Genomic DNA, 23,707 nt, shown 5'->3' with positions numbered 1-23,707 from the left:
TGGGGGACTCCTCTGAAACTAAAAAAAGCTGTACTCAAGATAAATCTGAAGCATTACAAAATTGGTAATGGGAAAGAATGATCCAGAAGGAAGAAGGTGAGCAAAAGTCCCACCTAGAAAAGGGTTAGGGGCCTTCTGGGAACAGAGAGGTCAGTGAAGCTCAGGGAAGGGAACAAGGAGGAAAGCAACACAAGACAAGGCAGAACAGGGGAGAGGCGCCCAACCACATGGCAAATCAATGAGCATTTGGAGATTTTATTCTAAGAGCAAAGGGAAGCTGTTCAATAATTCTGAATGAGTCACAGCATCTATTTTTTATTTTTAACTTAAAATAAATTGATGAGAATTATAGAGACGACCTAGAGCACTTATGAAGAGACTAGTTAGATAAGAGTTGATGCTGACAATGTAGATGGAGGGAAATGGGCAGACTGGAAATCAAAGAGCCTCTGAGAAGAGTTGATGAGACTAAAAAGAGATGCATTTCAAGAGGAAGGGGGCATATGTATACCTATGGCTGATTCATATTGATGTATGGCAAACCAACACAATATTATAAACCAATTATCCTACAAATAAAAATAATTTTAAAAGCTTTTTAATTTCCTTGAAAAAAATAAAAAAGAAGTAAAGTAACCTTGAAGTCCATGCTCACGGTTGGGTCAGGGGTCTGTTTCAGTGGCTCCCCGTATATAGAAGCCCCTCTCAGTGTCTGGATACTGGCCTCTGGCTTTCTTCACCCTTTCTTCTCTCTGATCTTTGCTTCTCCCAATTTTATCTCCCCATATTGTCCTTCTGCCTCCTTTCCAGCCCTTCTTTTTTCCCTCCATAACCTCCTCCCTTATTTAGATACAATATGAAATGGAAATCATTTTTAAATTTCTACTTAATGAACAGTTCTTAATTTAAAATCTGGAGGAATCAAACATGTTTATATACATTCACCGAAAGACATGTACCACAATGTCTGAAAGTGAAGTTGCTCAGTTGTGTCTGACTCTTTACGACCCCATGGACTGTAGCCTACCAGGCTTCCCCGTTCATGAGATTTTCCTGGCAAGGGGACTGGAGTGGGTTGCTATTTCCTTCTCCGGGGGATCTTCCCGACCCAGGAATCGAGCCCGAGTTTCCCGCATTGCAGGCAGACGCTTTACCCTCTGAGCCACCAGGGAAGCCCCAGTGTCTACATCAGCACTATTCACAAAAGACAAAAACTAGGAGCTTCCCTGGTGGCCTGGTGGTAAAGAACCCTCCTGCCACTGCAGGAGACACAGGTTCACTTCCTGGTTCGGGAAGATCCCACATGCAGTGGAGCAACTAAGCCTGAGCGCCACAACTACTGAACCTGTGCTCTGGAGACTGGGAGCCACAACTACTGAGGTCCACTAGCACTAGAGCCTGTGCTCCACAACAGGAGGCCACTGCAAAGAGAAGCCCATACACAGCAACTAGAGAGCACTCCCAGTCACTGTAACTAGAGAAAAGTCCACGTCGCAAGGAAGACCCAGCAGAGCCAAAAATTAAATAATCTTTTTTTAAAATTACAGAAACCAGGCGCTACCCAAATATCCTCCAACAGTCAGAAAGATAACTGATGTGTTCAAATAATGGAATACTCCTTGCTCAGCCAGGAGAATTAATATATCCACCACAATGTAGAACCTTACAAACATAACATTGAACAAAAGAAACCAGACACAAAATGGTGCCTTGTGGAATATAAATCCTACTTATACCAAAAAAAATTTTTTTTAAAAAAGCAAAACTAATCTATGCTTTTAGAGGGCAGGATAGTAGTTGTGTGTGTGATGGGGAAGGCAGAACGCCAGGAGGATGTATAATGAGCTGGTAATGTTCCGTTTCAGGGGGTGCTGATTACACAAATGTGTTCAGTTTGTGAAAATTCAGTTATATTCACATTTGATTAAGTATTAATCAAATGTATTCTATACTTCTGAATGTATTCTATACTTCAATAAAAGTTTTTTTAAATCAATGAGCTTAAAACTTTAATGTCCAGGGGAAGCGAGCAGTAGCAACAACTAGCCACTTTTTTGATCCATGATGCCCTCATGGATCATTAGAACCTCAAGGTCCTAATGACTTACTTTGTTTACCCCAGGAGACAACTGTGATATGGCTCTGAACCTGGAACCATGAACTCTACTCTCAGATTCCCAGCTTTATACTTAATGCTCCTCTGCTGGGCTGGGTCCTATTCTAGGCACTGAGGACATAGTTGTGATGCCAGATGAGAAGCCTGCCTTCTCTGAGGCAACAAATACATGTGTGTGTACATATATTTATTTCAAGTATATGTGTGTGAGTGTGTGTGTGTGTGTGTGTGTGTGTGTGTGTGCTTGAAATTAGCAAAAAGCCAGATCCTGTAATGGAGAAAAACAGGCAAGACCTGCTTTTGATGGTATCATCTAGCTAGATGACCCTGAACAAGTCACTTAACTTACTTGAATCTCAGTTACCTCACTTGCCTTAAGAGATTATTATAAGGATCAAATGTGATAATATCTTTCAAAGCACTTATAATGATAGCATTATTAATGGTAACAGCTCTTATCATATTACTGTCCTTACTGCTCAGTATAAGAGGGCTTCCCTGGTGGCTCAGATGGTAAAGAATCTGCCTGTAATGCAGGAGCCCCGGGTTTGATCCCTCCGTGAGGAAGATCCCCTGGAGAAGAGAATGGCTACCCACTCTAGTATTCTTGCCTGGAGAATCCCATGGACAGAGGAGCCTAGTGGGCTATAGTCTATGAGGTGGCAGAGTCACCTATGAGGTGGCAGACACGACTGAGCGACTAACGCTTTGGGACTTCCTAGGTGGTGCTAGTGGCAAAGACCCACCTGTCACCACAGGAGACACAAGACACAAGGGTTCAATTCCTGGGTTGGGAAGATCCCCGAAGGAAAAGGCAATCCATTCCAGTATTCTTGCCTGAGAAATTCCATGGATAGAGGAGCCTGGTGGGCTATAGTCCATAGGGTCACACAGAGTCAGACACAGATGAAGGGACTTAGCATGCACATGCTCAATATAAACTTGCTTGAGTTAACCAATGCCAGCCTGGTCTACACTAATACAGTAATAATAACAAGGAATAATAACAAGGAATTTTCTAGGTCACTAATTCTCAATTAAAAGGCTTCTATTCTAGGTAGAAGCAGGTGTATTGATAAATGGCTCTCCATTCCCTCTAAAGAGGCGCTGACACAAAGGCCTGACTCAATTTCAGCACATTCTTCTCCAGCCTTTAAAGAGAAGCAAGCACAGACAGACAGAGCTAAGAAAGGAGAAGGCTAGACAAGTGACATCACCTCGGAGTTCAAATTAACCAACCAAAGAAAACATATGCAGTACCTTCATTTATTACCTGGTACTTTCTTGGGACCACAATGAATCAAGGTCCATACTTAAGATATGGTGGCAGAACTAAAATCAAACAAAAACAATAAATTCAGGGGAAAGCAAAAGGGCTATGAAATCAGAGATTTAGTTTCAAATCCTGGTTCTGCCATGTAACAGCCTGAGACCCTCACCTTGACCTCTCAGGACTGCTTCCTCACCTGTAACAAAAGGATGCTAATATCTACACCTTATGCAGTGACGTGATGTTGCAGGAGGTTATATACCTAATTTGTCTAGCCAGGATTATTGCTACTATTGTTGCTACTATTGTTGTGACTATTTTATAGACATAAGTCCACTAAAAGCCACTCTTATACAGCCCAAAGTGTCAACACGTTGATCTCCTCTATTTTTCCTGACTGTATCCCTCAGTCCTACACAGAACAGTATGTACTCAGACACATTTACACCATAAAGCTAAAGATACAGTGTGGACACAAATCTACGTGCTTGCACAGAATGAAAAGGTAAAAAAAGCCTCTTTGAGTTTTAAGAACCTCAGCTGTTTGTAAAACTAGGAGGGTGTTCCCCTTGCTATTATTCTAGCTAATAATAAATCTTGTGGCAGGCTCCTTTACAGAAGCTAGTTTCATAAGAATTTACAGTTCAAGAATAAGTTCACAACTTCAGTACTGTTGTAGCTTTCCTCACAGTACATAATTTACTTTGCCTTCTCAGTCAAAGGCTTGAATCAAAGCATAAATTGAAGGGGGGAAAAGATGGTGAAAGACTGATAGCCTTTTCTCTAAGGTCAGGAACAAGACAAGGATGCCTGCTTTCACCACTGCTATTCAAAATAGTACTGGAAGTCCTAACTAGAGCACTTAGGCAAGAAAGAGAAATAAAAGGCATCCATGCTGAGAAAGAAGCAAACTACCTGTTTGCACATGACAAGGTTATACATTTAGAAAACCCTAAAGATTCCACCAGAAAAAAGCTGTTAGAATTAATAAATAAATTAATTAAAGTTGCAGAATACATAATTAACACACAAAATTCAGTTACAGTTCCATATATTAACAATAAATAATCTGGAAAGGAAATTACAAAAACAATCCCATTTATAACAGTATCAAAAAGAATAAAATACTTAGGAATAAACTTAACCAAGGTGCAAAAGACTTGAATACTCAAAACTAAAAAACATTTCTGAGAGAGATTAAAGGCACCGATAAACAGAAAGACATTCTATGTTCACTGAAGACTTACTATTGTTAAAATATTGATATTACCCAAAGCAATCTATAGATTCAATGCAATCTCTATCAAAATCTCAATGACATTTTTTGCAGAAATAGAAAATACTATCCTAAAACTCAAATGGGAACTCAAGGGATTCACGAACACCCAACACAATCCTGAAAAAGGAGAACAAAGTTGAAGGTCTCATACTTTTCAACTTCAAAACTTAATACAAAGCTATAATACTCAAGAGTGTGGTACTGGCATAAAGATAGACACACAGACCAACTAAATAGAATAAAGAGTCCAGAAATAATCCCTTGACTATATAATCAAATGATTTTCAACAATAGTACCAAAAGCATTTAATGGGGAAAAGATTGTCTTTTCAACAAACAGCACTGGGAAAACTGGATATGCATGGGCAAAAAAAAAATAAGTTGAACCCTAATCTTACACCATACCCTAAAATATTTAATTCAAAAGTCAAAATGGATCAAAGACCTAATTACAAGAGCTAAGATGATAAAGCTCTTAGAAGAAAACACAGGGGGAACGCTTCATGACATTGGATTCTGCAATAACTTCTTGGTTTAAAAGAGAAAAAAAAAATTCCTGGATATTACACCAAAAGGATAGGCAACAAAAGAAAAAAACAGATAAGGTCAACTTCAACTAAAGTAAAAACTTTATGCATCAAAGGATACTGTCAACCGAGTGAAAAGGCAACCCGTGGAGTGGGAGAAGGTAAGGAATTTGATATCTAGAATACATAAAAAACTCCTAGACAACATCAATGAAAATAGGCAAAGGACTTGAACAGACATGTCTCCAAAGAAGATATATAAAATAGCCAATAAGCATATGAAAAGATACTCAACATCACTGGGGAGACGCAAATCAAAACCATAATGAGATACCACTTCATATACATTTGGATACTATTTAAAAACAATTTTTTTTAAAAAACCAACAAGTGTTGGTGAGGGTGTGGAAAAACTAGAATCCTGTGCATTGCTAGGGGCAATGTAAAGGGCAGCAGCCACTGTGGAAAAGTCAGGTGACACTAGCGGTAAAGAATTCACCTGCCATTGCAGGAGACACAAGAGATGCCCATTTGATCCCTGGGTCGGGAAGATCCTCTGGAGTAAGAAATGGTGCCCCACTCCACTATTCTTTCCCTGGAAAATTCCATGGGCGGAGAAGCCTGGAAGGTTACAGTCCACGGGACCACAAAGAGTCAGACACGACTGAGTGACTGAACAGAAAGCACACTATGGAAAACAGTATGGAGACAACATAAATTATCATATGATCCAGAACTTCCACTTCTGGGTGTATTCCCAAACTGAAAACAGGGGCTCAAACAGATGCTTGTACTCCCATGTTTATAGCAGCATTACTCACACTAGCCAAAAGGTAGACGCAACCTAAATGTCCATCTATCAAAGAATGGATAAACAAAATGTGGCATATACATGCAATGAAATATTATTCAGTCTTAAAAATGAAGAAAATTTTGGGAATTCCCTGGTAAGGACTCTGCACTCTCACTGCTAAGGGCCCAGGTTCTATCCCTAACCACAGAACTAAGATTCTATAAGAACTAAGATCCTCAAGGTGCAGCCAAAAAAACAGAAAAAGAAAAGAAAAATTTGACACATGGTATGACATGGATAAAATTTGAAGATATTATGCTAAGTGACATAAGCCAGATACAAAAAGACAGATTCTTCCTGAGTTCACTTACATGAGGTATTTCAAGTGCTAAGATTCAAAGACAAAAAATAAAATGGTGACTGCCAAGGCAGAGGGAAGGAAGGAATGGGAAGCTCTTATTTAATGTGAAAGTATGTAATGCCACTGAACTGTACACTTAAAAATGGTGAAAATGGCAAATGTATGTTATGTATATTTCACCACGTTAAAAACAAAGTATGTGCTAAGTCCCAAATTGAACCTTCATGTTAATACTTTACTGAAACAGAAATTTTTTTAAATAATCCTTTTTAACTAAAGAAGTGTTAGGAGGCTACAAATGTGTCTACAGATGAAACAAGCAATTTTTCTGAGGGCAGTATATCTACTTAATAGTAGAACATCAAAATGGTTCCCAAAACTTCCACTTGATTCAAGATCTCTTATCAATAAGTTGGCAAGAGCAAAGGTTGAGATAAAAAACCTTTTCAGAAAACAAAAGGGATACATTTTTCAAAAAGTCAAGAGAAGCAAGGTCAATGGGAAAAACAACTTTCATAACATGCCATTAGAAAGATAACTAAATGACTCAGGAAATGTGGCCCTGGAAAGGAAAATTACAAAATTATTTCTCAAGACCATGGCATCAAAAAGCAAGATAATTCAAACAACATGGAAGCTTAAAAAGGGGGCTGTGTTACATGGATATAAGGGGTCCTTTAATATATAAGTGATAGCACAGGAACAGTTAATTGGAGCTCTGAAACAAACTGATGTGCCTATTAGCATGTATTGGAAGAGCCTCACTGTAATCAAGCAACTTACAAATTTTTCATTTTAATTAAACAAAAACTAGTCAAAAAATACTACCTTAAAATTGCACAGAACAGAGAGGACAAAAATAAGGGTAGGAGTGATTTTTTTGTTCCCTTGAACAATGCAAAGTAGAGCCAGGAACTGACTAAATGAATCTTCTGTTCTTTCCTTCGCACATTAAATTGGCTACTTCCCTCTACTTATTCCCCTTCCCCAAATGAAGCCATCCTGAAATGAAGTCACTATAAGGCACGAAAAGCCCAAGACTGACAACCATCTAAAACTCCAGACTCAGATTCATCCTAGCACTCACCACCCCAGACTCTGTAGAAAGACTGTGGAATCCTAGCAAAAGTTCCCAAGGCTAGTGATGGCAGAGTTCACTGGGTCAAAGACAATATCACCACTCTGACTTTTCCCCCAAAAATCCTAAGTACAAAATATAAAATAAATGACAGCCCTTTGAAACATTAAAAAGACCCATTAACTGTTTCATTAACATTATTTATATTACTGTATTATACTATTATAATCAGAAGAAGACTGCTCAGGACAAAGATCTAAGACAAGTAAAGAGTATGGAGATGGGGCAGAGGAGGATGAAGAACCTGTGCTTCCAATGGTTAAAAAGCTCAAGAACTAATTCCTAGAGGATGACCTGAACATGGTGACAGCACTCAAAACATCAATACCATGCACTGTTCCCTAGGTTTCTAGATGCTTCGGTACCTAGATAAGTACCCTGAACCCTAGCCAAAGATCTGCTCTGTAATATCCACAACCCCACCCACCCACTGCCCACACTAACTCTCCACCCTCCAACAGAGCTCCCTAATCTAGCCTGCACACCATCTTAGCAGGCCCTGCCAAGTAGGCTTATTAACCCTCTGCTAAAAACTGTTGCTGTCTCTGCTCAGGGCAAGCAACTTTCAGCCTCTAATAGCTGTTTAAAACTGTTAGGTTCCATCTGCTTAAAAACAGAAAGCTTGTATCTTCACACCCATTCATTCTTCAAGATAATCAAATATTCCAAATGAACAATATATCCCCCTGCTTGGTCTCAGTTAGCCAGTTTTTCCTCCCTCCATAGATCTCCAAAAAGCAATGAACAAGATAGAAAGTTAACCTAGAAACAAAAGTCTCTGGCCTTCCTGTGCTTTTCTGCTCTATGATTTCTGATCTCTGTTATACATGTGTGAGTTCTTAGCTTGCTCGAATCACCTGGGTTTTATTAGACAGCTCTTTTATACCACTCACATGGACACTCACTCTTCACACAGTCCCTGATTCTGAAATGCCAGTGTGACTCTACCAACTACCAAACAACAATAATACAGTGAAACAATAAATATATATAATATATAAACTATGAAAATATATACATATAAACTGTGATAAAAATATATATATACTATATGTAACATAACAATCGTAATATAACAGTTGCTACCATTTATTGAGCACTATGACCAAGTTACTCTAGATGCTTTACATAAGTTATCTCATTTTATCTCTATAACTACTTTTTATCTTTATGAGTAGTCTTTATCTCAAGTATTTGTTAAAATACCATTAGGTCATTCCACAGGACAGGAACAAAGATAATTCCCTACAGAAACTTAGCAACCATGTACAGAACTTCACAGAAAACAACTCTATAGCTGAAACCTGACTGCTGACCAGGGAATGGGGCTCTGAGGAGACTGCAGAGAAAGGACATCAGGCAGAGGAGGAAAGCTGTCCCTCTGGGCAAGTTCTTGTGACACTCACAGACTGGAGGCTCTGTTTTTAGAAGGTTCGAGTGCAGCACAGAGGTTCTATGTGCCTTTCTGGCCATACCCCAAACTGAGGTGCCATTAGATCAACGTCACTCAAACTCCTGGCGAGCCACACTCCCCCAGCAAAAAGTCCCAAACTGAGGATCAAGTTCTTCTGCACAGCATTCCTATCAGTAGCGAGGCAGTAGATGCCCTCAAGCCAATCACCCATGTAGTCTGGCATTTCAGGAGCTCCATTTGCCCAGCCAACAATGTTCACATCGGCTCCACTGGAACCCATAGCAGCACCTTCGGGCTCCACAAAGCTTCTCATAAGTACATAATAAGATAATTATTACCATCATCCCTATGTAAGAAAAAGCACGCAAAGGGTATGTAAATTGCCAAAGGTCACAAGCTGCTAAGTGGTAAAGTCAGGATTCAAACTCAGACCTCACCAGCTGAAAAGCCTGCATACTCACCACTATATGATGCTGCTACCCAACACCTCTAAAGATGGCTCAGAGGGTTCCAGTCCCACCACCCTGACTTCTGGCTTGTGCCCACCCAGCCCCACTCCCCAGACATGCTTCAGCTCTTCCAGTCATGGGTATGTTTCCTTTCTCCAAATTCCCCCTAAGCATTCTTCAGTATTCTGATAATAGATTTCTGAATTACTAAATTTTTCAATACATCTCCTGATTCCACTTTAACTTCTGTAATAGCTTTCATATATGCCAATAAACCACTAAGAATTTCTATCTGATAGCACACAAAGAATAAACAACCTAGGAATAAGTTAACAGTAAATGTGCAGGAACAAAATGAAGAAAACACACACTTTTATTCACAGATACAAAAACAGATGTGAAGAAGAGAAATTGACCATATTCCTAAAGAGGTATACTCAAAATTATATAGCAGGAATACTCAGTATTGTAAAACTACGATCTAAGGGGCCAGCTCCCAACCTTGAATGGGAACGAATAATCACCCTCCCTGAAGCAGGTTCAGGAACTGAGGACAAGAGACCAAATATTATCCCATTGCTCTTATCATTCAGGAAACTCCAAGGAATTGGGGAGTTATGAGCCTCAAACTGTGGATGAAGACCAAATATATAGGAGATAAATATAAACCACAACACCACACTGCCTGGTAACACTGTAGTGAGGCTCAGCAGTTGACAAGCCCACCTATGCTCAAAGAGCTTCAGTTTCACATTTCAGAACCTCACTCTTTAATAGACACGGACAGCCAAGAATCATCAGTTTAAGGAGAGCCACCAAGATGAAAGAGAAAATAGGGATACTACAAGGTAAAGAAAAAGTGTTTTTTAAACATTTAGTCAATTATACCTCAACTGAACAAAAAAAAACTACAATTACTATCCCTGCAGAAAAGAGAATACTCCATCCATAAAATTACAATATGTGTTAGAAGTCACCAAGACTACAGATCAAGGCTCCCAAATTTCAAAGGGAATATAACTTGCAACCTACACTTTTGTACTTGTCCAAATTAAGTTTAAAGTAGAATAAAGACATTTCCAGACTTTCAAGAACTCAAAAAGGAACCTCCTCTTCTCCCTTTCTTAGGATGCTACTGGAGTACTTGCTCCAACAAAGCTAGAGGGTAAAACAAGAAAGTAAGATATGAGATTCAACACAGGAAAGAGGTAAAGGGAATGATACACGATACAATGAGAGCTGCCTGGCAGATCTAGACAACAATCAATCCAGATTACAGCAGTTCCTCCATCCATCTTCTCACCTCCCCATGTCAGAAAATGGCATGACCACCTACCCTACCCCCTCAAGCTAACAAAGAAGTCATTCCTGACTCTCTCAAAACCCAAATTCAACATACTCTTGATTTTACCTTCTAAATAACTTATAAATACATTGACTTCTTTCCATCTCCACTGGCACCACCATATTCCAAGACTCTATTCTCTCACCTGGTCTATTGTAATGGACAGCTAACTAGTCTACCTTATCATGCACAAACCATTTTCCATATAACAACCAGTAATATTCTTAATATAAATAAATCATGTCACTCTGCTTAAAATCCTTCAATAGCTTCTCATTCCACCCAGAATAAATTCTAAGTTCCCAAATTTAGCCCACCAGACTCTGCATAATCTAGCCCCTGACTATCTTTAGAATCTCACGTTATTTCCCTCTCACACTCCCTCCCTATAGTCCAACCACAGTGGCCTTGCAGATCCTTGAACATGGAAGCTTTCTCCTGTCTCTGAACATGATATTCCCCTTTTACAACAACTTCCCCAGCTCTTCACATTGAATTATTCGTATCTTTCATGATTCACCTTAAAGGTCATTTCCTCAGAGAGAGCTTTCCTGATGGTCAATTCTCAATTAGCCCCTCACCAAGTCAGTTTCCTTTCCTTTCTCAGTGAGTCAAAAAGAAGGAGTTTTGTTCAGTGAATTACGTTATATCCTTAAAGAACAGTATGAAAGTAAAAAGTGAAAGTGAAAGTCACTCAGTCATGTCTGACTCTTTGAGGCCCCATGGACAGTAGCCTGTCAGGCTCCTCTGTTCATGGAATTTTCCAAACCAGAATACTGGAGTGGGTTGCCATTTTCTTCTCCAGGGGATCTTCCTGACCCAGGGATTGAACCCAGGTCTTCCACATTGCAGGCAGATTCTTTACATATGCAACCAATTCAGCGAAGGACTTCCCTGGAGTTCCAGAGGTTAGGACCCAGTACTTTCACTGCCATGGCCCTGGGTTCAATCACTGATTGGGTTACTAAGATCCTGCAAACCACATGGCATAGCCAAAAAACAAACAAAATAAATGAGGTTATAAAAAAAGGTATTTGGGATATACGGTTAAGCAAGACAAGTTTTAAGAATCAGAACAGATGGATAAGGAGAAATTTTCCTACCATCTATCACAACATACTATAAAGTTGTAATAGTTAATACAGCACAAACTAGCACAAGGACAAGGAGGTTGACTGATCAGAACAGGAAGCCTAGAAATAGATCCATGTGCACTGTAAACTTGACAAAGTAAGAGACACAGCATTACAGAGCCACAAGCAAAGGATGAGCTTGTCAATAAACGATGCTGGGACAACCAATTATCCATTGGCGGAAAAAAACTATAGTCCTATCTTACAATGTATTTTATAGAAAAATAAATTCCTATTTAAAGACCCAAAAGGAAAACTTTAAAATTCTGAGAGAAAGACATATAACTTTTGAGTAGGACAGAATTTCCTGAAATGGTTCTTTTCTCTCTCTTACAAATACATACACACACACAAAGAGAACAAATCTAAAAAGGAAAATGTTGATGAATGACTTCATTAAATTAAAACTGCTAGATATCAGTAGTACCAAATTAAGAACGTAAACCACAGACTAAATGGAGATTGTAATATATGTAACTGCTGAAAGATCAGTATCCAAACTACATAAACAACATTTTAAGATCTCTGTATACACACACACACACACACACAAACACTCACACACACATATAAACAATCCACTTAAAAGATGGGCAAGTGAAAGTCGCTCAGTCGTGTCTTACTCTTTGTGATCCCATGGACTGTAGCCTGTCAGGCTCCTCTGTCCATGTAATTCTCCAGGTCAGAATACTAGAGTGGGTAACCATTCCCTTCTCCAGGGGATCTTCCCAACCCAGGGATCGAACCCAGGTCTCCCAGACAGGCGAATTCTTTACCATCTGAGCCACCAGGGAAGTCCAAAAGATGAGCAAAGGTATTCCCAAAAGAAGAAATAAAGGAAAAGATTCTTCACTACACTAGTAATCAGGGAAATACAAACTAAAAGCATAGTGAGATACCACTTCACATCCATCAGCTTCACAAAAAATTAAGTCTGACAACACAGAGTATTGTGAAGGCTATAGAAAAGCGAGAACTCTCATTCATTTCTGGTGGAAGGAAATTGATACAATCGGCAATATCTTATGAAATAAAATACCATATACCCTAAAAGTTGGCAATTCTATTTCTAGGAATACCCTAAACAGGTAGCTTTCAAACTTTTTTGATCATCACACACATTTTATACTGTGACCCAGTTCAAACATACAACTCAAAGGAAAATTCACAAAAAGGAGCTTATTCTTATTAAGTGTGACACATTCTGATAGTTCCATTCTCTTCTCATTCAGTTTTCAAATGTTGGGGTGACTCATTCCACTGATTTTACAACCAAAAATGGGTAAACATACCCAATTCAAAAACCTTTGCCCCAGAAAATAATCTCAAAATATCTTCTTGAGCAAAGGTGGGACAATGTTCATGGCAGCTTGCTTTGTCAAAAGAAATTTAAAATAACATACAAGTCAGTCAGCATGAGAGTGAATTTAAAAATGGGAGGCATATTCAGATAATGGAATATGATACAACAGTGCAATGAAAGAATGAGAACCATTAAATATAATTATCAATAAATCTGATGAATTAATACTAAGTAAAACAAGCAAGTTGCAGAAGAATACATCCAGTATGGTATCATTTGCATAAACTTTTTAAACATGTAAAACAATACTACATATTATTTAGGGATACATTTACACATGATGAATAAAGTATAAAAATATGCTCAGGGAAAAAGGAAAAAGATCACAGAAGAGTATGAAAAAGTAAAATGGAAAGACCAAGTAAACAGCTAGATAGTTAAACTGTTAAAAGTTGCCCACCTTCAAAATTAAACTATTGCCTCTCAGGGAAGCTTCCCTGGTGGCTCAGATGGTAAAGAATCTGCCTGCAATGCAGGAGAAATGGGTTCAATCCCTGGGTTGGCAAGATCCCCTGGAGGAGGGAATGGTTACCCACTTCAGTATTCTTGCCTGGAGAATTCCATGGACAGAGGAACCTGGAGGTTGCAAAGAGTTAGACACGACTGAGCAACTAACACTTTCTCAGGGCAGCAACTCCCTTCTAGACACGAGGCTGAAGACAGAGGCTCAGCCTGCCTCAGGCTGCTCAGCAGCCAAAGACTAAAGCAGCCAATCTGAGATGAGTCTTCAAACCCGACAGGACTCATCTTTCAAAACTGTTCCATTTAGTAATCAACTACACTGAGTATCTATTTTTAACTAAGTAATGAAATTCAGAACATGGACCCAAAAAATGCAACAGGTAGTTGTGGGTGGATGAGATGTCATAGCAGATGCCCCAAACACAGCCATGTGCCAGTAAGGTTGAGTCACTGTGATGTGCTGAAAAAAGATATTAAGGCTCAGCTGCCACAGGTTGCAGTGAGTCCTCCCCTGCTTTCCTCTCAGGCATCATTCCAGGATGTGGAACACTTAGACATCTTCGAGATTAGTAAATCACTAAAAAAAGACAAAATATGGCATCTTACAAATAACACATGCTTGTGATCAAATTAACATAGGGTAGAGAGCTAATAAACATTCAGTAGGCTCATGGAATAATTCCGTACCATTAAAAATTCAGCCCCTCCAGGTCTCATTATAAATTTCACCTAGAAGAGTAAGCCCAGTACTGTAACACACTTGACCGTAATCTCTAAAACCAACTCATTTGTCAGGGAATGTCATTTAAAAGGATTATGCATAACAGAATTTAAGCGATCAACTCTCAGACCAACGAACATGTTCTGAATCCCAAGTCCAAACTACTCTGATCCTCAAATAGAGCAACTTCTCTGGGAAAACAGCTAATGCATTCATTCATTCAACCTTTACTTACTACATTAGAAAGACACCATGGTAGAACTTACAGAGGCATTCAGTTCAGTTCAGTTCAGTCGCTCAGTTGTGTCTGACTCTTTGCAACCCCATGAACTGCAGCACGCCAGGCCTCCCTGTCCATCTCCAACTCCCGGAGTCTACCCAAACCCATGTCCATTGAGTCGGTGATGCCATCCAACCATCTCATCCTCTTGTCGTCCCTTTCTCCTGCCCTCAATCTTTCCCAGCATCAGGGTCTTTTCAAATGAGTCAGCTCTTCCCATCAGGTGGCCAAAGTACTGGAGTTTCAGCTTCAACATCAGTCCTTCCAAAGAACACCCAGGACTGATCTCCTGGAGGATGGACTGGTTGGATCTCCTTGCAATCCAAGGGACTCTCAAGAGTCTTCTCCAACACCACAATTCAAAACCATCAATTCTTCTGTGCTCAGCTTTCTTTATAGTCCAACTCTCAAATCCATACATGACCACTGGAAAAACCATAGCCTTGACTAGACAAACCTTTGTTGACAAAGTAATGTCTCTGCTTTTTAATATGCTGTCTAGGTTGGTCATTACTTTCCTTCCAAGTAATAAGCGTGTTTTAATTTCATGGCTGCAATCATCATCTGCAGTGATTTTGAAGCCCAGAAAAATAAAGTCTCTCATGGTTTCCATTGTTTCCCCATCTATTTGCCATGAAGTGATGGAACCGGATGCCATGATCTTAGTTTTCTGAATGTTGAGCTTTAAGCCAACTTTTCCACTCTCCTCCTTCACTTTCATCAAGAGGTTCTCTAGTTCTTCTTCACTTTCTGCTATAAGGGTGGTGTCATCTGCATATCTGAGGTTATTGATATTTTTCCCGGTAATCTTGATTCCAGCTTGTGCTTCCTCCAGCCCAGGGTTTCTCATGATGTACTCTGCATATAAGTTAAATAAGCAGGGTGACAATATATAGCCTTGACGTACTCCTTTTCCTATTTGGAACCAGTCTGTTGTTCCATGTCCAGTTCTAACTATTGCTTCCTGACCTGCATACAGGTTTCTCAAGGCATAAAAATATTTTTTGTTTTCATACAGAGGCATAAAATATTTTAAACAAGAATCCTGTCCTTGATACTGACAGCCTAGCAATAGAGTTTGGAAACACACATAATCTTACATAAGGTAGAGAGATTTAGTTGCCATAAGAGAAATAAAAGTGAATTGCTATTTAAAAAAAAAAAAACAACTTATTTTGCATAGGTTCTTGCCTATCTAGTCCTTCTGTGAATCAGACCTAGAATACAGAAACCCTGGTACCTCATCTCTTCAAGGACAAGTAGCTATATATGGTAACAATACTGGCTCCTGTGATCTATAAAAATCAGTCTCTTCATTTTAAACATTTGAGTTAAGAGAAATTCCAAACATGGATCCCAATTCTCATAACGGACTGAAAAGTGAAAGTGTCTGTCACTCAGTCATGTCCGACTCTGTGACCCCATGGACTCTAGCCCTCCAGGCTCCTCTGTCTATGGAATTCTCCAGGCAAGAATACTGGAAGGAGTAGCCATCTTCTTTTCCAGGGGATCTTCCAAACACAGGGATTGAACCCAGATCGCCTGCATTGCAGGTAGATTCTTTACTGTTTGTTTGAGCCACCAGATGGCTGCTGGTCTAAAAGAAAGGGAAAAGCCAAAAGCAACACACCAAAAAAAAATTATTTTCTCTAACTCTGTCATTGTTTTGCTATAGAAACTTCTGGAATTCATACTTTGGTTGAAACACTGAGGAAAGAATTGTTAATTAGCTTCAAAAGAACTTTCATGAACCTTTCAGTTAAATACTACATAAAAGGCATCAATAATGCTCTAGATTAATGAGGCTTTTCACATCATTTTATCTGTAGCGGGTTTGTTAATGTAGGTAGAGACAATTTTATTTCTTTTCTAAATCTAAAGTAAACTCCATAAATACTACAAGTCATTAAACACCCTTTCCAGTACTTTTCACAGAGTTAGTCCAGACAGGGCCAGGTCTAGTCGATTCATTTCAAATTAATCATCAGATCCACTATTTGCACCTGAACACTCAACTAAACATTCAGGAATTTCGGAGCATCAAAGAGGGAGTCTACAAAGAAGAAGTAAAGTGACTTTATCTGGATGAATCCAACTGTTCTCTCAGGATACCAACAAAAGAGTAAGAAGTTCAGGTTTATGTGTTTATATCATCTTACATAAACCAGTTCCCAGCACTCTGCCATCAGTCCTGTCACGTCTTCAATATCTCTGAGGAGAGTATTTGTGACAAACTGGAGAAGGAAGATCTTTTTCCCTGTCCTGTCCATTCAAGCCAGTAAATAACCTGGGTACACAGGTTTGTCTTTTTAGTGACAACTTTAATGAGAGAGAATTCACAAACCATAAAATTCACCTTTACAGGTGCACAAATCAGTCATTTTTAGTATATTTAGAGAGTCGTGTAACCATTACCACTAATTTTAGAACATTTTCATCACCTCAAAAAGAAACCCATACCCAATGATTACTTAAAAAGCATCCTACCATTCCAACGAAATGTCCAACTAACCTAGTCTTCTCTATCTTACTAGTTTTATCCAGGTCTTCAACTTAGTCAGAAAATAGCAAGATTTGTAGAAAGTAAAAATAAAAGAGCTTTTAAAAGAAGAACTAATCAAGAATGTAGTATCTCTAGAAAGAAAATGTTTGAAAAATAATAGGGATATGTTCAAAAGACAACTTGACAGAGCTCCCAATGACAAAGGCTAGAACAACTGAACAGAAAAATAAAATAAATGAACACAGTCATTAAGGATTATAACTCAAATAAAATAAATGCCTCAAAATTCATACTGATATAAATAAATAAATAATTGGCACGGAAGGGGTAATGCTTCTTTATAGAAGAATTAAATGACTAAGTGTAGGAGGAAAAGGGAAATAAAAAATCACTCTTATCCAAGAACCACAGTAACAATTATTGCAGGCAAGAACCATTAATGGAGGCTGAAATTAACGGACAAAAGTAAGATGAGAAACAGAACATCTGCACAATGTCAAACACATTGCACAATGTACTTACTAATTACAAAGGGAAAATCAGTTTCACAGTGGCAAAACCTGATACACACAATCTTAATGATGTACTGAAAATCATACATCCCTTCTGTAACACCGAGGGCGGGTATCAGAGTGAGTATTTCTCACTCTGATAAAGGGAAAACATTAGACAAACCCATATTGAGCAATATTTTACAAAGTAACTAACCAATGCTACCTTTAAAAGCTTCAAAACCACAGAAGACAATGAAAGACAAGAACTGTCACAGATTTGGAAGATAAGGTAGACATGACAACTAAATGCAATCTGTATCATGGATTGGATTCTGGACTAAAAAAGGACATTAACAGGAAAACTGGTAAAATTCAAATAAGACTTAAAGAACAATTATCAGCATGCAACAGCATTAATTTTCTGTAGCACTTTTGTAATTATTCTTTAAGTAAATCTATTTCAAAATAAAAAGTTGAGTTTTTTTAATGCAACATTTTTGGGCATGAAATATTACTGTTTCAACTTCATTGTGAAAAATGACTCATTTTGGGCTTGCAATTGTAATTTTCCTATTAGGAGAGACTATCAAATAATGTCAGATTCACAATCTCAAATCCCAACTCTTACAGTGCATACTGAATTGCAGAACACAGAACAAGAAAACAAGTCAATGATGAAAAACACACTAGCTAAAAACCACATAGTACACTGTTAACAAAGAGGTATGCCTTAATCACACACACACACACACACACACACACACACACACACACACCCCATTCTGATCATGAAGCAATGGCCCACAGCACAACTAAACAACCTGAAACATAAAATGTCAAAAACTGGACAAAACCAATTTAACACATGATAAGGGCATGACTTGATGAATTTCTGTGGTGTTCAACTTTTACAAGCCTGGTGAGAAAGGTCTGTTATGAGGAAATGGATGAACTGGCTCTGGTACATACCCCGATTTCAAGTCAGTTATCCTCAAACAGTTTGTAGCATCCAGACCCACTTTCCCATTACGGACCACGCTAGATATGAACGGGGAGAGCATTGGAGAAATTCGGTTCAAGGCCACTTCTGGAGACATTTTACCTTGCCTTGCAAATCACCACTGAAAGAAGAAGGAAAGAATGATGATTAGAATATCCAAATTGTTAGATATAACAATCTTCCTGGAAACTGCTGCAGTACACAGAAGTGTCTCCTACTTGATACCTCATCTCCTGTCTTATGGCAGCCTCTTGCAGTGACCCTCCAAAAGCCTATCTCACTATTGCTCACCTACTCAAGACACAGACTTTGCAGGAGAAGCAGCAACCCCTTGAAATCTAATTGCCTCCCCCTTTTCAAAGCCAGTTTCTATGCTGCCACACTCTACTTAAAAGCTGCCCTACTCTGTCTTACAACTGGCAGGTCCTTCCTTCTCAAGAAGGGTTTACTGACAGTCCTCTCCCCCGACACACAAAACACACACACTGCTAGGTTAGGAGTCCCCCCCCCTCCACCCTGTGTCCCCACAAAGAGTAAGAACTTGATTGATAAAACTGCAAAATTTCAGAAGAAGCAAACCTACTTGCAATTATTACTTACAAGTTATTTACTTGTAGGTGTATTTACTGCTACACCTCTTTCTTATTTCCCCTCCAGAGTATAATTACCTGCTTACTGATCTCTTCCCTGCAGAACTGTCTTGACTCGCCAGTGTTTAACAGAAGTACCTAATACACCATAAGCACCAAGAACCATCTTTTAATAAAGATGAATAAGGAGACAAGAGCTAGAGAAATATTTGGGTATGAAGAAAAGATATTATGCCCTCAAAAAATCTGGTAGAAAATAGCATATCTGAGATGTCGCAAAAATCTATGTAACCATTAAATCATGAAAACACACACCTATCCAGATACTAAGCAGCGCAAACTATCATAGATCCAAAAGTTTTTGATTCTAAGGCACTAAGAAATTCTTAAACTTGAAAATACAAAAGTAAAACCAATAAATCATCTCTAAATTACTTGGAAACCCACGGGGCTGGAGGAGGGAATACATGAATTCCTCTTAATAGATTTCTAAATGAAAGCCTCCACTTTCAGAGGTGAATAAGTCAATTTAAATGATCATTTTCTTCCTCAATCTGAAAGGATAATCCCACATCAAAAGCAAATTAATTTCCTGCAAGTTACAATTGCAAGTAAATGACGTGCTCATTCTGGTTTTCATATACTATGCCATATGAGGATTTACAGCTCCCTGCTAAATGCTGAAAACTAGTACCCATTTTAAACATTTCAGAGTAGTAATAAAGGGCAAAAAAATAAATAACAATCATAAAAACAAATAATAACAAAAAAACCCCACTGTGACCCTACATACTGCTGACACCCAAAAGTACCTCTGAAGTAGAAAAAGCTTTATACTTTAGTATTCAAATCATCTTTTCTACAAATATAAAACAAGGTCCTCCTCTAGCCACTTAACAGATGGCTTCCCACCACCATTCCAATATGTCATCACAAAATAAGAATAAACATCTAATGCACTGTATTATCAGTCATAAAAATCAAGTACATTTATAATACTTTATCACTTATAAAGAGCTTCCATAAACATTAGTGCACTTGACCTCCACAATTCTGGATGGTAACCCATATATTAGAATTCCCGTTTTACAGATAACATAGATAACTTTTATAATTTGTCTTTGAACAATATACTAGACCATATTATCACTTTGAAGTCTATTTTTTTCCTATTTCTGCAACATTTCCACTTTTATTTCTGCTCATTGATGTCACAGTTCTTGAAAGGAAGCTTATCTAGATCATATGCAAAACAGAAATACTCATTTTGGAAAAAAGCAAAAGGACCTTACCTACACTACAAAATTATTCTTCCATGTATTTTCCCACAATACTTATTATTATTTCATCTCTCATTTCTATGAAAAACGGAAACAGAACCTATACATTCTCGAAATCTACTGAATATCAGGCACTATATTACCCATCTCTAGCTTCAATTTCATTTACTTCTCAACAACTACCTCGTCCTCTGTTTAATTGTCCTCTGTTTAATTGTCCTCTGTTTAATTGTTCCTATTTCAAAGATAAGAAAACTAATGTTGAGCAAGACTAAGTAACTTACTCAAAGTCACAAGCCGAGCAAGCAGAAGCATTGGAATTCAAATCCAGATCTCCCTCAAAGTCCACTATACCTATCTTCTCAAATAAACACCAAAGAGAAAAGCATCAAAGTGAGTTTGTTTTTTTTAAAGCATACATCTAGTAAAATGAACAAAAAAGTCATGAATTTAGACTAACCGTTGCTTGACAGCTAGAAACAAATTAGACTAATGTTGGCCTGCTGCTGAAGCTGGCCTAAGTGATTCACTAGGTAAAATGCTAGGGGGAACAAACCTGCTCCAGAAACCAAACTATACTTAAGGTGACAACACCCCATCCAATTCAGCAACTGTCATGACCTTAGAATGACACCTGAAGGAATGAATTTGTCTTTGTTTCCTGAACAGCCATAATACTATCTTTTGACAGTGCAAGATTTTATGCAGCATTAAAATGTTACAAGCACAGCTGCTGTGACTTCTCTAGACAAGGCGGGGGGGGGGGGACCTGACTCCAAATTCGGAGGTCACAGAATAGCTAAAAATGACAGTTCTTTGGCTTCTGAGAGGGGTACACAGATGGGGGATTATCTTCCAGTAGTATTTTTTACACCAAAAAAAGCACAATAATCAATCCCAGATAGGCAAAATTTTACTGTGGCCCGTTTCCCTTGAAAGCTAGTTGCGAAATTTCTATTTCCTGATTTTGACGTGTAATATACAGAAGGAAATGCAGAAATACAATTTACAGAGCTTTACAATTTACAGAGCTTTACTGCCTCAAGATAGGGTCACATGAGGTATTTTGATGGGCAGTCTGGGGAATACAAACACGTCTAAAGCACCATCTACCTTCTCGCAATTAAGATGGGATGACAAACACGGAAACACGTGCCCAGCTTACGTCATGGAACGGAAAGGGGTGGCGTCCTGCTGCGTCACGTCGACGTCATACGGCGCACGAGGGAAGTACACAAGGGAAGTAATTTCTCCAAGGGGCAGCATTCAAGAAAAACAATCAGCTCGAACCCAAAGAATGACCACCCCGCTCTAAAAGGGGACACCTTCTCCCAAACTGTATGATCCCCTAATCAGCAAGGAAAAAGCAAAGAGTCTTAAGCTTAATCAGGGACCGGGGGCGGGCTAGGTGTGGAGAGACAGCAGCCTCTGGCCTTGGGGGCTCGTTCTTGAGGGGACCAGCGTGACGGGAATGAGTAGGGCATCTTTGGGACAGGGGCCTTCTCTATAGGAAGAGAAGGCGAGCCCTGGGCATATGTAAAACCACGGTCCTCAGCGCCACCTGTGCAACTCGGGATCCAACCTCCCCGCACCAGCCCCAGTCCAGGTACCTGGAACTTAAGTCGGATCGGTAACCGGCGACTACGTGGGGTACAGGTTACCCGAGCGCGCCCCCGACCGACGCACCAACCTGCGCGCGCACCGCGGGCCGGATGCGTGCGCGTCCCCGGACGTCCCGCCCCGCCCCGCCCCCTCGGCGGCCCTGGAGCCGGGCGGCGTGCGCGTCCCCGGCCGCACCAGGCCGGGCGCTCGGAAGGGCGTCCCCCGAGTGCCTGAAAGTTCCTGCCTCCGCGCCTACCTCGTGCGCGGCGAGCTGCGCGGAGTCTGGAACTCGTAGGATGCCTCTGCTACGAGAGGCTGTGCAGGAAGACAATTCCTGGAGGAACTAGGGACAGTTGGCGAATGGGGTTGTTTCGGGCATCCAGGTGGGCGACCTACCCGGGCGTCCGGAAGGCCCGCGTCGTTAGGGAACGTGGGAGCAGCGTCTCTGGTTACGGGGTGGGGCAAAGGTTAAAGGGCAGCCTCCAGGTTGGACACTGCGGACTCTGAGCAATGGCCGCGTCTGGGGACCCTGGGAGGCAGTGGCAGGAGGAGGTGGCGGAGGCAGCGGTGGTGGTGGTGGGCTCCTGCATGACCGACCTGGTCAGGTTAGTTCGGGGCCAGCGTGCAGAGGCTGCGCCTCCAGCGAGGGCGGACTGTGCTCTCTTCTCTCTGCCTTGGCCCTAGGGCTTTGGGGATGGAGTGTTGAGTCTGGATGTGAGCTACTCAGTCTGTAAAGAATCTGCCCGCAGTGCGGGAGACCCGGATTCGATCCCTGGATCGGGAAGATCCCCAGGAGAAGGGAATGGTTACCCCCTCCAGTATTCTTGCCTGGAGAATTGCATAGACAGAGGAGCCTGGCGAGCTACGGACTATGGGGTCACAAAGACTCGGACACAACTGGGCGACTAACCCACAGATTTCCCCAGCCCGCTGCGCGTGCCTCGATAGGGTAGAAGAGGCAGGTTTGAGTTTGTAAAGGTCATTGTCAGATGAGTGAACATAAAAGCCAGCGTGTAGTGAAAGCTCTCCTTTAACTAGCAGCGCCTCCAAATACCTGCTCCTGTTTTCTTGACTAGGATGCTAAACCTGTTCCCTGGCTAGCCGAGTGACTTTAGCCGAGTCATTTTACCTCTGAGAATGTGCCCACTTAACAGGGTTGTTTTCAACACTAAATGGAGGAAAGTGTTTTGAGCTGTAACACTATCCAGGTTGGGTATTATACGTGTGAATGTGTAGAAAATGGGTGGAGCCGAAGCCAAAATTTTAGGCGGTCATCTTTGACCATACTGATTGTCAGCTTTCTTGCATTTCATATTTACAGCTTATTTTTCAGTATTAGAGTAACCATAGGTTACCTACGGCAAACCAAATGTGAATCAAGTTAAAAACCCAGTATATACAACCATTTTAAAAAGTGATTGAATAAACAAAATATGCTAGATGAAAATAGTTGAGTTAGGGCAGTGAGATTGGATGGAGAGATCTTTCCAAGGTATCTTTTTTTTAAGTGAAATCGCCTTTTTGATTGTAAAAGTAATGTTTATTTATTTTAAAGGGAAAAAAAAAAAAAACATGTTCCAAGAAAGG

The 23,707-nt window shown here is 40.0% G+C and overlaps 2 protein-coding genes across 3 annotated transcripts in view; one reads left to right on the top strand and one right to left on the bottom strand.

Moving 5' to 3' along the window:
* The window catches only part of BABAM2 (BRISC and BRCA1 A complex member 2), a 393,777-nt gene extending 371,523 nt beyond the window's left edge, over nt 1-22,254 (bottom strand). The window contains exons 1-2 of the mRNA XM_065927231.1: nt 22,129-22,254; nt 18,618-18,769 (exon numbers count right to left, since the gene is read on the bottom strand). Coding sequence (XP_065783303.1) covers nt 18,618-18,745 — 128 coding nt within the window. The 5' untranslated portion in view covers nt 18,746-18,769; nt 22,129-22,254. The remainder of the gene's footprint in view (nt 1-18,617; nt 18,770-22,128) is intronic.
* A 339-nt stretch (nt 22,255-22,593) lies between these two features.
* The window catches only part of RBKS (ribokinase), a 93,580-nt gene continuing 92,466 nt past the window's right edge, over nt 22,594-23,707 (top strand). For both annotated transcript variants that reach the window (XM_065927228.1, XM_065927230.1), the window contains exon 1: nt 22,594-22,725. In XM_065927228.1, the coding sequence (XP_065783300.1) occupies nt 22,631-22,725 (95 nt within the window). In that variant the 5' untranslated portion in view covers nt 22,594-22,630. The remainder of the gene's footprint in view (nt 22,726-23,707) is intronic.

This window comes from Muntiacus reevesi, chromosome 3 (assembly GCF_963930625.1).
Source record: "Muntiacus reevesi chromosome 3, mMunRee1.1, whole genome shotgun sequence".
NCBI classification, from domain to species: Eukaryota; Metazoa; Chordata; class Mammalia; order Artiodactyla; family Cervidae; genus Muntiacus; species Muntiacus reevesi.
This window is presented reverse-complemented; position numbering and strand designations above follow the sequence as displayed.